General features: G+C 34.8%; 1 protein-coding gene across 5 annotated transcripts in view; it reads left to right on the top strand.

The window, feature by feature from the left end:
- Nucleotides 1-13,877, top strand: part of bon (tripartite motif-containing protein bonus) — a 41,267-nt gene that overhangs the window by 24,328 nt on the left and 3,062 nt on the right. For 2 of the 5 annotated variants that reach the window (XM_014233690.3, XM_014233689.3), the window contains exons 2-10: nt 9,705-10,800; nt 10,868-11,146; nt 11,271-11,351; nt 11,417-11,817; nt 11,880-12,015; nt 12,080-12,327; nt 12,443-12,617; nt 13,232-13,592; nt 13,667-13,790. In XM_014233690.3, coding sequence (XP_014089165.1) covers nt 9,705-10,800; nt 10,868-11,146; nt 11,271-11,351; nt 11,417-11,817; nt 11,880-12,015; nt 12,080-12,327; nt 12,443-12,617; nt 13,232-13,592; nt 13,667-13,790 — 2,901 coding nt within the window. The remainder of the gene's footprint in view (nt 1-9,704; nt 10,801-10,867; nt 11,147-11,270; nt 11,352-11,416; nt 11,818-11,879; nt 12,016-12,079; nt 12,328-12,442; nt 12,618-13,231; nt 13,593-13,666; nt 13,791-13,877) is intronic. The other 3 variants (XM_014233693.3, XM_014233691.3, XM_014233692.3) reach the window with 3 other exon arrangements.

Raw genomic sequence — 13,877 nt, 5'->3', positions numbered from 1 at the left:
TAAATGCGGGTGCGTTCTGGTTTCATAGATCCGACTACCATTGACACGCTTGTTTGGATTAATGTATGTACATTGTCACCTTGACTGCTTGCTCTCTTCAAAACTCTTTTATAAGTTATATTTTCAATTCCTTTCTCACTTAACCTTATTTTTTATTAGTCAACATAAATTTCATCTGACATAATCAGCATTCCAGCAATTAAATAGAAAGTCATTAAAGAGTTTATACTTCGTCCAATTTTTTATCGCTCCACAAACACTGTACGGCGCAACGTCATCGTGTAGACGCCTCGCATTTCATGTTCGAAATGGATGTTGCAAAATGATTTATGTGCAGTGCAAATGTTTTGGAAACTTTCTCTGCGCGAATATAGTTGAGCGTGTTGAACGATGTCTGCGGGCGTATTTTTATAACGTAAACTGATGAATATACATATATGTATATATATATATATTAAATATCTGCTTGTAGTTATTACTGCCTGTAAATCATGTGAACCGACTACAACATGGCAGAAATACTATTGCCACCAACATATCCAGGCACGTACACCTTTCCCCACACATTCATGCTCTCATATATTTTATGTGCTTCCACCGATCTAAGACCGCATAAAATATGGTATTCCGAGTTTTAATAAATTACACCTGTAAATTAAGGCAATTCTGGAGCAACTCGCCATATTTTGTCATAATAATGCTTAGAATAGGCAATGAAGGCCTGCCAGTGTAGAACTCATTTGCATTAATGCGCCAATACGGGGGCAATAAACTGCAGTTCTTTCGAAGTCAAATCTGCCAATGCAATTAAAATGGCGCTATTTAGTTTACAGTGTACTATACATATGGTAAGTATGTGTAAGCATATACTTAGTATATACTTACATACATATGTATATATAGGTGTGTACGTGTGGGAAAATAGTGTCGATAATTTAATTGGATCATAAAAGTTATTAGCATCAATTAAAGTTAATTGTGTGATTGCACCTTCCACAACAGTGAATTATTTTTATGAACTACATATGTATGCATGTACAAATATATGGTAAATAGCTGTGCGCATTACTTGCCTGTTATACGGCACGTTTTGAATACCAAAAGTTTATAAAACTCAAATGGATTTTCAAGTGTTATTCTTGTGTGCTCAACATTCACATTTTCGTGTTTGGCTTATGATTCTAGAAGCACTTTTAAATATGGATGTTTCTGTAAATGTATGTGTGTTAACCACATCTATATGCGTTCTCAGCACAAAATACGTAATAATTGTGGCAGCCAAATCGAATTTTAATTACTAATGATTTTCCATTTTGTGCTCAAGCCAAACATGCAGTAAAAATTATAATGCAAGATTCATGACTGGCTATCACCGAAGGACTGGCATGTGTGTGTGTGTGTCATAAGCTTGGTTAGGCAGTACAGTAAAATCTCACAAAAGGAAGGAGCCATAGTAACTCAAGCACACGCATACATAAATATGCATGGGCATAGGAGCAAATTAGCATTAGGGAAGATCAATTTCAGTCGAATAAGATTTAATTGAACACAATATATCGTAGTATCGCCTTTATAACTTGTAATAATTATTTTTACTAGCTCGCGCTTAAATCATTTGTTGCAATATATTTCAAATAAAAAATACAATTACTTTGTTTGTCATGTTACCAAGGCATTTCAAAAATTACGAGTGGTACAAAAAATCATATAGTTATACCCTGAAGAGGGTATATTAAGTTTGCCACTAAGTTAGTAATACCCAGAAGGAAGAAAACCTGTGATATATTATATATACATATATAAATGATCAGCATATATAGCTGACTCAATTTAGTCATGTCCATCTGTCTGTCTGTATATACGCGAACTAGTCTCTCAGTTTCTGAGATATCGATCTGAAATCTCAAAAAAACTGCTCCTTTGTCAGAACCGCCGATATAGGACCGCTAAAGCCAATATGTAGATGCCATACAAACTGACCGATCGAAATCGAGTTCTTGTATCGAATCTTTTGTATTTGTAAAGGGCAACCGAACTTATAGTTTTTTCTTGTTTTTTGTTTTTAAACATTTATTACATCTCTTCCTGCGTAGGCTTTTGTTTCACACTGAAAAGCTGTAAAGGGTGATGATCTGGCCCGTAGTTATTGCATAAAACATACTCAAGAGCCTGGTACTGATGGCCGTCATACTCAAATCAAAAAGGGGTTGAGTCAAACCATAACGAATTATCGAATCTCTCCTATATCTCAAATGCTGAGACAATGATTTCTGTTCTGAGCACAAGTTCCCTAAGTTTTTGGTTGCTATCGTTGTCAATAGATGTGGATAGGCGACTACCACGAAAAAAGCTTTCTACAATGTAACGAGTCAGCCTAAATGCTCTACATTATTTAAAAACTACGACTTGCCGCAGTAAACATAAAGCAAGTGATTTTATTTTGTAGTAAAAATGACAGTTCAACCTTTTAAACTAACAGCTGTCAAACCAAACCATCAAAAAACAAACCAAAAGCCAATTTTTTCATCTACTCAATCCTATCTATCATCATCCTATTATCTATATATTGTACATTAAGACGACCCGTCTTAACGTATGTATATATGTATGTATGTATTTATATCAGAATGATAGTAGACAAAGTAGGCAGCCAGATATTTTTGCTGGCAATTAATGTAATTATAATTAATGAAAACGAATCATGAAATCTTTTAATCTTTGTTAATTAAGTACAGAAAAGTTTTGCTTCCTCTCAATTGTCAGCGATAAAATCAAATTAAAGTTTATTTATAAAAGTTTTGCGCAAATTAAAACAAAAAGTTTAATTATTTTTCCTGTCAAAAATGATGGAAGCGTTCTGAGAACTCGACGCCGTGTGTTCGTTTTATGAATTATATAATTTATATAATGTTCAAAACTATAACCGTTGAGTTCCAGCCAGAATTAAAGCATGGTGTCATTTTCAAGCTGACTCCGAACTGTTGTGGCAAATTTTTGATGTCAGAAATATAGTTGGATTGTCTGATGTAGAGTGGTTAGAATTGTAGATGTATTACTTAGACAGGTTTAAGTTGACCATTCATTCTTCTACGGAGACTAACTGTATATTGATATAAATATATCTATCTGAAATATACTAAACTTTTTAAGTTTTTCAAAATCTTGTATTTTGAATATAATAAGTTTTGGTAATTATATAATAAATGTTTGTACCTATACTTTTACGTAGTCTACTTAGATAATTATATAGATTGAAATATTATGGTCCAAAATATATTTTCAAGGTTGTTGCATACCGAAAATCCACTTAACTTCCTCAATTAGCGGTTGACAGCTGAGAATGATGAGTAGTTTAAAAAGCAAAAATAATAATTATGTTTCTCTACATTTTGCAAATTTTATGATCGTAGTTCTTTGTCTAAAATGTGCTTACTCTAGCTTTGGTTGCAAAATCAGCATTTCCAACCTTTTGCTTTTTTTATATACAGCTACGGTCAACTAATTAACAACGATATGCACCAAAGAAATCTTTTTGTCCTAACACCAATATTTCTTTAGTTTGTTAAAACTTGTTGCTTGATTTCAATTTTAAAACGGTTGCCTTGTGTTGTTTGTCAAAATTTATTCGAAAAGTCCCGTTAGTCTACAAACCTCAGATCTTTTTCTTGACTAAGCTTATATTACATATTACAATAAATTTGTAGCTATGTATAAAAAAAGCTTGGTATAAAATGTGCAGAAACAAATCCTGAACCCCATTGTGAATCTTTAGAAGCAATTGAAAACGAAGGTTCGATTGCACAAAGTCGAAATATCACCGAACTATTCGAAAAGTTAAAGATGGAATGGGAAGCAATTTCCAAAAACATATGTGAAAAGTTTCTTGAATAAATGCCTCGCGGATATGAAGCATTTATTCAAAATAATTTCTTTTCCACAAAATATTAGCTTTTCAAACAAAAAAATACGTTTAACAAAATATCAAGCGTTGTTAATTATGTGACCGAGAGGTTTCGGTAGATCCTTTTTCAAATATTGAAAAACGTAATGCAGAATAAAATAAAATTAACGAACTACAGATAACCAGACAACTTTTCGGCTTATGAATGGTGACATGATTCAAACAGCGGCGTTGCTAATTAGGTGACCGCAGCTGTAGTTTAAGCTAATTTGCGAACTCATAAAATATTGAACTAATTTTAAGAGAACACGATTGAAGAACTAATAATATAATATAATATGTAGAAAGCTTTGAGGAGGGCATGCTTACCTTGAACTTCAGGTTAAAAAAATAAAATATATTTCGTACATATGTTTCTAATAAATAGATTAAGACCACATAATACCAATATTCAAATTGTGCTGCGTTTAAACCTGCAAAACAATTTCACAATCGATAAATATGATTTTGCGGCTTAATTAACCCTTATATTAGTAACCGGCTACCCGGGTACCCACCGCGGTGTATTTGTATGTAATTGTGAAATATTAAAGCATAAGGTCTTGAGCATTCGAAAAATTGGCTGCACTAAGAATACAGACATTTTCTGCTGCGCAAACAGAAACTTAATAGAGTAATTTGTAATAATTTCAGCAATTTAATTATTAGCTGTACTCATTTCACCAAAGGATACAATTGAGTAATTAACTAATTGCCCAAATGTCATTTAATTGACATGTAATGTAAAAGTCTCATGCAACCCTAAAAATTTATTCAATAAAGGGAAGAAAAATGTATTTAACGAGAAAGAAAAATCCCATCAAAAGAAGTGGCAGCAATTAAGAAACTCTCGATTTAAAATTGCCTAACAAAACCAAAAATATTTATCCTACAATAAAATAATATATATGTATGTAATGTTACAAAAAGTACCACGGGATAAAAGGGGACGTCGGTAAAAACTTTATTATTGCTGTTGCTACTGAATCTTTATATGTACATACCTAAGTCATCTGCCAAATTCTAATTATTCAAGCTAAATTGAGTAATGACCAATTCGCATAGAACTTTTACTTAGCTTTGCGTCAGACATTTGTTTTGACAGCAAAGTTCGATGTACGCTTTTGTATGAGCAGGTTCACATAAAAAGTTTTCAATCCGAAGCCAAGCAAAATGTTGGACAACTCTGCTCTTTTTACGCTTTGTCAAGCAACAGTCGCCATTTTTATTAGAGAGAAACACTGAAAGCAAAGCGTTCATTGTAGCATACTCTTTGTTTTCTGAACTATGTTGTTACAGTATGAACTGTCACGCATAGCGAGAAAAGTTGTGTGTGAATGAGCCTTAAAGGCCTCACGTAATTGAACTGTTTGAATACAATAGTGTTGGATTCAACCAGTTTTTAGGATGTTGTTAGATTACTGCCATATCAAATCGTTTCCAATTTAGCCTTTAAATACGGAGTAATCGATTTTTACGGGGTTTCTTCATTTAACGACGAAATGTTGAATCACGTGATTATAATAATAATATTGAAAAATAATAAAAAAATATAGGCAATGTACAAGAATATACAATAATTATTTTGGCTCGAACCAACAAGTTCAGGTCGTAACTCCTTGTATGTTTGAGTGTGTATGTAAGTGCAAATACATGTGTATGGACATATGTATATAAGTATACATACATATGTATATATCCGATTCGATTTGCAATGTTGATAAGAGGCACTTGACTTTAATTAAATTGCAACAACTGATGAGAGTATTCATCAATGTCGTCATGCACCAACCAACCATACAAGCAAAGAGTCTGATAGACAGACAGTCAGCCAGCCAGCCAACTCACAAATGAACCTGCTATAGCACCAGTCAACAAGCTGAAACATTCGAGCGTTCTCTTGTTTGGCTCGAGCGTGTACTTACACACACTTATACACTCTCACTGAATACATATTTTAACAGGAGCACATATTAAAGCATAGATATGTACATGTACATACTTATACATATATAGTATGGTTGTTTGTAGATATGTATATACTCGCACGACATAATCAATCAATAAGATTTATGCGTTCCAACTTAAGATAAAACTAATCAATCTTCATGTGACGGCAAAGAAAACGCATAATGATGAAAATTTTCGAAATGATGTTGAGAATTTCGACAAAAGCATGACAAAGAGAAAAAAGAGAGAGAGAGATAGACAGACACTTGATATGTATTGTTTGTGCAGACATGGCACAAAAATTATTTCATCTTTTTCATACTTTTGCTTTTAAAGTTATGCGAGTGTTTTTGCAAAGCCGTTCGATATTGTGGAAACTAGTGCTATGTCAGCATCTCTGGAAAAAAAAAATTGCATGTTTTTTATTTGAGCTGCATAAATTGCGCTTTTATTTCGAAGAATTTCATCATTCATCCGCTTTTCATTGTGTCTACGTGCAATGTAGTGACAAAAAAACAGAGTTATACTAATAAAGTCTCAGTTGAAGGTATCTGGCTCTATATCACAAATGATTCGCTAGATATTCGACTTAAGTGGGTCATCCCACGTGGCGGCTTATTTTTAGGGATTTTTTAGAATTTTTTTTCTACGACCAGTAAATAGTTAGAGCTTTAGGTTTATTATCATTTATTAACATATATTTCGACAGTTTAAATATAAATTGTAAACTAAAAATATTGTGTAGAACATGTCTTCTGAACACCCCCAGGCTCGCACTTCCTCCATGATTCCGGCTGATTGACTTATCTGGAACAAAAACAAAATAAGCTTCGTTTTAATCTGTAAGCCTAAATGCACGAAATGGACTATTATCAAGTGATTGTACGAAAAATTTAACTTTTGACAGATATTTGAAAAAAAAGTTTTATTTTGTATTTTGATTTTTGATTGATAATAGTTCATGTGCTGAGTGTACCCTACAAATTTCAAGTCATTCGGTCAAACCGTTTTTGAGATACGATGGAGGAAATTTTTAAACACACAGTTTTGAGAAAAAACGCGTTTAAAGTTTCAAGTCTGCCAACTCAGCGCTCTGAACAGCTCCTTCTTCTAACTGTTGTATCTTTAAAACGAGTTCGAATTTTTAAAAATTACTTTTATACCTTATTATAGATGTGTTAAAAAAGCAATTTATGAAAAAAAAATCGATTTTTTGAGCCCATCCTTATGTTAAAAGAAATAATCTTAAATGGTATGTAACATATCGTTATCCAAGCAAAGATATTATCAAACCGAACTCGATATATGTAGATATAAGATCTTTGGTTAAACGACACAATAAAAAGTTCCGATTATTTTCAAGAGATTTTTAAGTTTCCTATTAACATACATATATAATATGTGATTGAAAAAAGTGAGGGGCGGCCCCACACCCTATTCATATGTATGACTAACATATTATTCAAGAGACTCCACAAAGTTGGAGGTGAGGCCGCTCACCGTATCCATATGTATGAGCTGAGATAACGATATGAGGTCCTAAAAATCTATTATTCAAGAGACTCAACATGTTTTGCAATTGTTTCGTTGCTCTTTGCATTCAAAAAGTTCAAATTAAACATTTTCTAAATGTTAATTTGTTATAAATAATGTGCATTCGTTGACAATTGTGACATTCAAAGGTGAAAACGGAAATCGTTTCAGCGTGCTAAATTAAGATTCAACTATGTAAATTTCAGAATGTTTCAATTTTTTTTTAGGTCACACAGGAGTTAAGCAACTCCTTCAGTCTTGTTATGCTGCGAAATTTAATTAAAAGTTTTAAGTTGTGCAGTTTACAGCGGTGTTTGCGGTGGACAAAATAGTTTGGCAGATTAAAATTTTACAACAATTAGTAGTAATACTGCTTTATTTAATATATTTATTTATTGGTTAATTGTTTTTATTGTTGTTAAAACGAGATTTTAGTGTGACGAAAGTAAGGTCACTGCTGCGGCACTTAAAATAAATTACGAATACTAATACTAATAATTTATTTTAGATATATTTTTCAATAAAGTGGCATTCACCATTATATTCAATGAGTATGTTCATAGCAACTTTTTTTTCAATTGCCTGCAAAATTCCGGTTCATATAAAAAGGTTTACGTCAGGCTGATAAAGAAATATGTGAAGCATTTTTGATAGCTGTTTCACTCCTACCTAATCATTCGTGGGGCCTTTGACCTTACCTATATTATATTCCAAGAAATCCAGCAATATTAGACATTTGTGCGAACTATCACCTCGTCACCTATTTCTAATTCGATGGAATTGCAGAACGGAGTTCTGTTTCTTTACAGATGCCCCTGTTTTTCAAGAGGAACTTTTTCGGCTATAACAACAAAGTGAAAAGTATTATTATTTTTTTTTTTTCTATATTGATATTTGGAGTGGTTTTATTTCTTAAAAACAGCTGTTTTTGCTCACTAACATTGCTGACTCCTGACTATTCATTTCATTCATTTGGAATTTTAGACAAATTGAGAGAAGTTTAGTGCCAAATAATTAGAGAAATACAAGAAAAAACGTTAACTTCGGTTGCATCAAAGCTATAATAAATACCCTTCACAAATACAAAAGAATACTTACAATCAAGAACTTGATTTTAATCGTTAAATTTGCATGGCAGCTATATGCTATAGTGATACGATCTGAACAATTTCTTCGGAGATTCCATTATTGCCTTAGATAATGATCCGTTCGAAATTTCGTGAAGGTAGCTCGTAAAATGAAAAAGTTTTCCATACAAACACTTGATTCCAAACGTTCAATTTGTATGGCAGCTATATACTAGAGTTAACCGATAACAGCGGCTCCGAAAAATGAGCAGCTTCTTAAGGGGAAAAGGACGTGTGCAAAATTTCAGATCGATATCTCAAAAACTGAGGGACTAGTTCGCGTATATATGCAGGTAGACGAACGGACAGCCAGACGAACATGGCTAGATCAACTCAGCTCATCACGCAGCTCATTTAGATATATATTTTATAGGGTCTCCGACGCTTCCTTCTAAGTGTTACAAACTTCGTGGCAAACTTAATATACCTTGTTCAGGGTATAATGATAACTATAATCAAGTGTGAGTTCTATTATCCAAAAAATTTTATCAAATTTAGGACAAAGGAATTTCATATTTTTTTCAAGTTGAAAGTTTTGAAAGTTCTATATAAAAGTAACTATAACGCTAATATTTCAAAATTGTCAATCATTTGTATCAGATTTTTTATATAACAAAGCGCATAATTAAAATAAATATTTAGCGATTAATATTGATATCATTTATGTTCGATAAGTTATTTTTATTTGTCTACTAAAGTTGGGGTATTATATTGACATTGATAAAAGAGTACTTATCAGTAATTGCTTACACCTTCCTTGAAAACTTGATTGTCCTTAAGATAAGATAACACACCCTGTTCAAAGGAGTAATGATTTGATGTCATATTTCATATGATATTTGATTAACAAATGTGTGTAATAAAAGTTTATTTAAAAAATAATGCGTTGGCATATGTATATAAATAAATTTATGAATGTTGATTCATCTTTATACAAATAATGGAAATGTATTTTATGTATTTCACTAACAATTATATGGCTCACTCTTCGAACAAAGTTTATTTATCGATTAGTATCTTTGCTCTTCTAAATTGAATAACGTGTTATTATAGAGTCCCTATATGTATGTATGTAATTATATAACCTATACTCATATACTTAAAAGCCACTTTTAGTAACTGTTAACTTTCTAACTAATTCTTCCAATTTTCAGTCGGAGTCCTCATCATCAGCTTCCACAAAATTCGCCCTACTCAAATGTGTATGGTGCAGTCAATTATTGGGCATCAATGATCGCCCCAAACTCTTAGAATGTCTGCATGTTTCCTGCTCACAATGTGTGAATACCAAATTCTCTGAACTCGATCGCACTATGCCGCCACTTATACATTGCCCCGTTTGTAATATGGCCTCACAGAATGAGTTTATTATTGATAATCAATTTTTGATCGAACAATGCACCGCCGCTGGTGATAACAGTTTGGCCGATGGCAATTCCACAGATGCATCCAAAGCGACCGTTACGGCCAATATCACCTGTAGCAGTTGTTCGGATAATGCTATAGCGACGTCATGGTGTGTCGATTGTTCCGAATATATATGTGACAGTTGTGTGCAGGCGCATCAACGTCTCAAAATCACCAAGGATCACACAATTAAGCCAAAGGAGGAAGCCAATAATGAACAATTGCCTGGTGCTGCTGGTATAGATAAACTACACATGTGTCATCTACATCCGCAAGAGAAATTGTCGTTGTTCTGTGAGACGTGCGACAAGTTGACATGTCGTGATTGTCAGCTCAGCGATCATCGCGATCACAAATATAAGTTTGCGCATGAAATTGCTACTGAGACGCGTCAAGCGTTGAAAACGCTCGTCTCGGAAATCAACTACAAGCGCTTTCTGCTCTCTTCTGCCACAAAAGTGATTGACGATCGACAAAAACAAATTGCCGATCGTAAGAAGGATCTTATTAAGGAGATCACTGCAATGGTAGTGAAAATCACAAATACAGTTAATATGCGTGGCAAGCAGTTGGCAATGCGTCTGAATGAAGTGTGCGATACAAAAATGAAGGTTTTGATCGAGAAGAAGGACGCGTTGCAGCTGTTATCCGACAACACCGATCACTGTATCGAGTTTATGGAGAATGCTATGGAGAAAGGCAGCGACTACGCGATTTTGTCGAGTAAAAAATCTTTGGTGCGACATTTGCAGAAACTAAAGTGTCAACGAGCAGACATACCAAATCCAGAAATTCCTGTGCGTATTCAAGTGCAGTTAAATCAAGTCTCCGAACTCCAAAAAGGTGGGGAAGAATGAAATGCTTACTAACTTACATTTCGATTCAAATTTTTTCTGGTTTTCTATTGTAGTTATTTCTCAACTCGGCACTGTTATTGTGGACGGTAAACCATATCCACCAGCACCATCCACTAATGGACCGCCACGCCAACAGCCAAGTCCCAATATGGCGCCACCATTACGACCTGGTCTTCCACCCGGTATGCCCGCTGGCATGTCTCCTACTGGACCGCCAAGCGGATATGGACCTCAGAATGGACCGCCAATATACAATAACAACTCTTCAGCACAACAACAATTTAACAACATGCAAATGAGTCGAAACTATGCTGCCGAAGGCGCAGGTAAGGGTACGCCAGCATGTCGTTCGCAATTTATTACTATATCCATCTCATTTATACGCTAAGCATATTATGTATGCGGCTTTTAATTAGACAATTCTCTAATAAATTTATTTGCATTTAACGTTTACAGTTCGTTTCGGCGCAATGCCACCGGGTATGCAACGTCAAGGTCAACCACATGTTAGTTCCTCAACACATCCTCAAAATATGGGTAAGTCGAGCATATTTTTTAATTTCTTTTCGTTCTATCATTATTTCTATTGCTTGATTTTACAGACATGAGCTTGCGTGGCCTTCTAAATAATCAAGCAGCTCAGAGTTCCAATCAAGCACATATCTCATTTAATGGTCCACCGAATTATCCCGGTGGGCCACAAGGCGCAGCATCACCACACCAGCAAATGAATACCCAAATGAGGCCGCATTTTATGGGCGGTCCTCCAGGCCAACAACATCAGAATTACCCGCAGAATACGCCTGGTGGACCGAATAACCCGAATTATATAAACAATACTGCGCGCTTTCAGAACTATCAACGCATGTCGAGTCACGCGCAGCAACAGGCCGCAGTAGCGGCCATGTCAAGCGGGGCCGGTCCTGGTGGTCCATGCGGCAGTCAAATACCATCGCCAAATCCCATGCAGCGACCGCAAATCATACCCAATCCCATGCAGAATGTAAGTTGATATTTATTTTGGTTAGATAGTTAAATTTGTATATTACAAAAAATTGTTTGTAGAACCTGGGGTTTCATGGGAATCAGCCTGGCTTCAGTCCCGGGCCGCCGCAAACAGCGCCACAAATGAACAGTAGCTTGAGTAGCATGCACAGCATGGCCAAATGGCACATACCTCAATCAGCGCAACAGACAAACGGTAAATTAATATATACACAATAATGTATTTAACTAATTATTTATTGCATTACTTGTTTACATAGCTTGTCCACAACAAGGTCCTCTAATGCAGTTCGCCAATGGACGTCAAACAGAGAACTTTAAAATTTCCTTAAAATCTCCAAATACTCTAAAGAATACCACACCAAATGGCAGCTCGTCGGCACATAGTATGCAAGGCAATAGTGCGTCCAGCTTGCATGCAGCTTCGCTTGGGCTCGGACCAGCTGTTTCCATACTACCCAATGTCACATCAACGAATCCAAAGACGCCGAGCCCGAGCACTAACGAGGTGGGCAGTAGGATCATTTGCATAATTAAGCATTCACGCAACGCAGTTGCGCCGATGCTTTATTGAGTGCTATACTAAAACCGGTGTTTGCTTTATTTGTTTTTCCAAAATACAGAACGCAAAAGATTTCACTGAACCGATTGACAAGGTCCGTGACGATTCCATAAACGATCTAATAGCTACGATTGCCAAATTGGATTCGAATGGTGTTCAGGTGCTGCCGGAGGGACGTACCAAAACAACATCGCCGCAAGTGCACAGCTCAACAGACCTATCCAATACTCAAGAAGGTAAGCAAATTGCTAGCAAGCAGACTAATAGTATTGTTGTATATGTTTATGTTTGTTTGTAATCGAATATGTGCTTGATTGAATTTCGATTCAGCAAAATTGAAACAATCAACTTTTGTTTTATCATCATTTTATTGTTTACATAAGCGATTATAAACTTATTTTTGCACTTGTTTAAACATCATTCAATTCATTCGTATTTTAAATATTATTCCCTGCTGGAAAACTTTAATTGGCACACATACTAAACAGTTAACGGCATTGCATACATAAATTCCAAGCTCTCAAATAGTTTTCCAGCTTTTAGTGTTGTTTATTAGTATATTACTAGTCGAAAATCTACAATATGTGTATTTTTCATACGTAATATGCTGATTTAATCTACAATTTCATGTAAATTTGCTTTGTTTGTTTCTTTTCCAAACATATCGTATCAAATCGTATCGTAATCGAATTAAACTTCCGTCTTTTTAAATAATGCATACTAATCATTAATGCCAAAAACCAAAACAAAAAAAAATATATAAAATGAATAATGAAAAAAAAAACATCTCTATACATACAAATACAAAAATATTTCATAAAATTGCTGGAAAAAAATAAAAACTAATTAGTTAATACTAAAAATGATCAAAAAGACGACCCGAACGAAGATTGGTGTGCCGTTTGCCTTGACGGTGGTGAGCTCATGTGCTGCGATAAGTGCCCGAAAGTGTTCCATCAGAATTGTCACATACCCGCCATCAGTTCGTTGCCGGACGAAAGCGAAAGTTGGCAATGTCTATTGTGCGTGAACCTCAAAGAGCTGGCTAATAACACCGACAACACACAGAAAGCACCCGGCGAACTAAGTCGGTTGGAATTGCAGATCATGCAACGCATTTGTCTCGAATTGTATTGCCAGTATGAACAGAGTCTACATTTCCGCGAGCCAGAACCGCCTACCAATACAGCCTACTATGAAATTATATGCAAGTAAGATTTCACATTCTCCGCCGTCATTTTTGTAAGCAGTCATAAAGTGATTTCACTTCAAAATTTGTTTGTAGCCCCATGTCTTTGGATGTTATACGTACCAGATTGGATCCGACCAGCCCAAATCATTATAAGGATATCGCTGGCTTTGTATCAGATGTGCGTCTAATATTTAAAAACACCTATCTCTTCTATCAAGTAAGTACATTTTAAATAATGCCAGCAAGCCAAACGTTTATATATACTTTTGCGAGAACTTGTAAATAATTGATTGTATTTTGCGTT

This window comes from Bactrocera oleae, chromosome 2 (genome assembly GCF_042242935.1).
Source record: "Bactrocera oleae isolate idBacOlea1 chromosome 2, idBacOlea1, whole genome shotgun sequence".
NCBI classification, from domain to species: Eukaryota; Metazoa; Arthropoda; class Insecta; order Diptera; family Tephritidae; genus Bactrocera; species Bactrocera oleae.
Note: the sequence above shows the minus strand (reverse complement) of the source record. Positions and strands in the feature narration are given on the sequence as shown.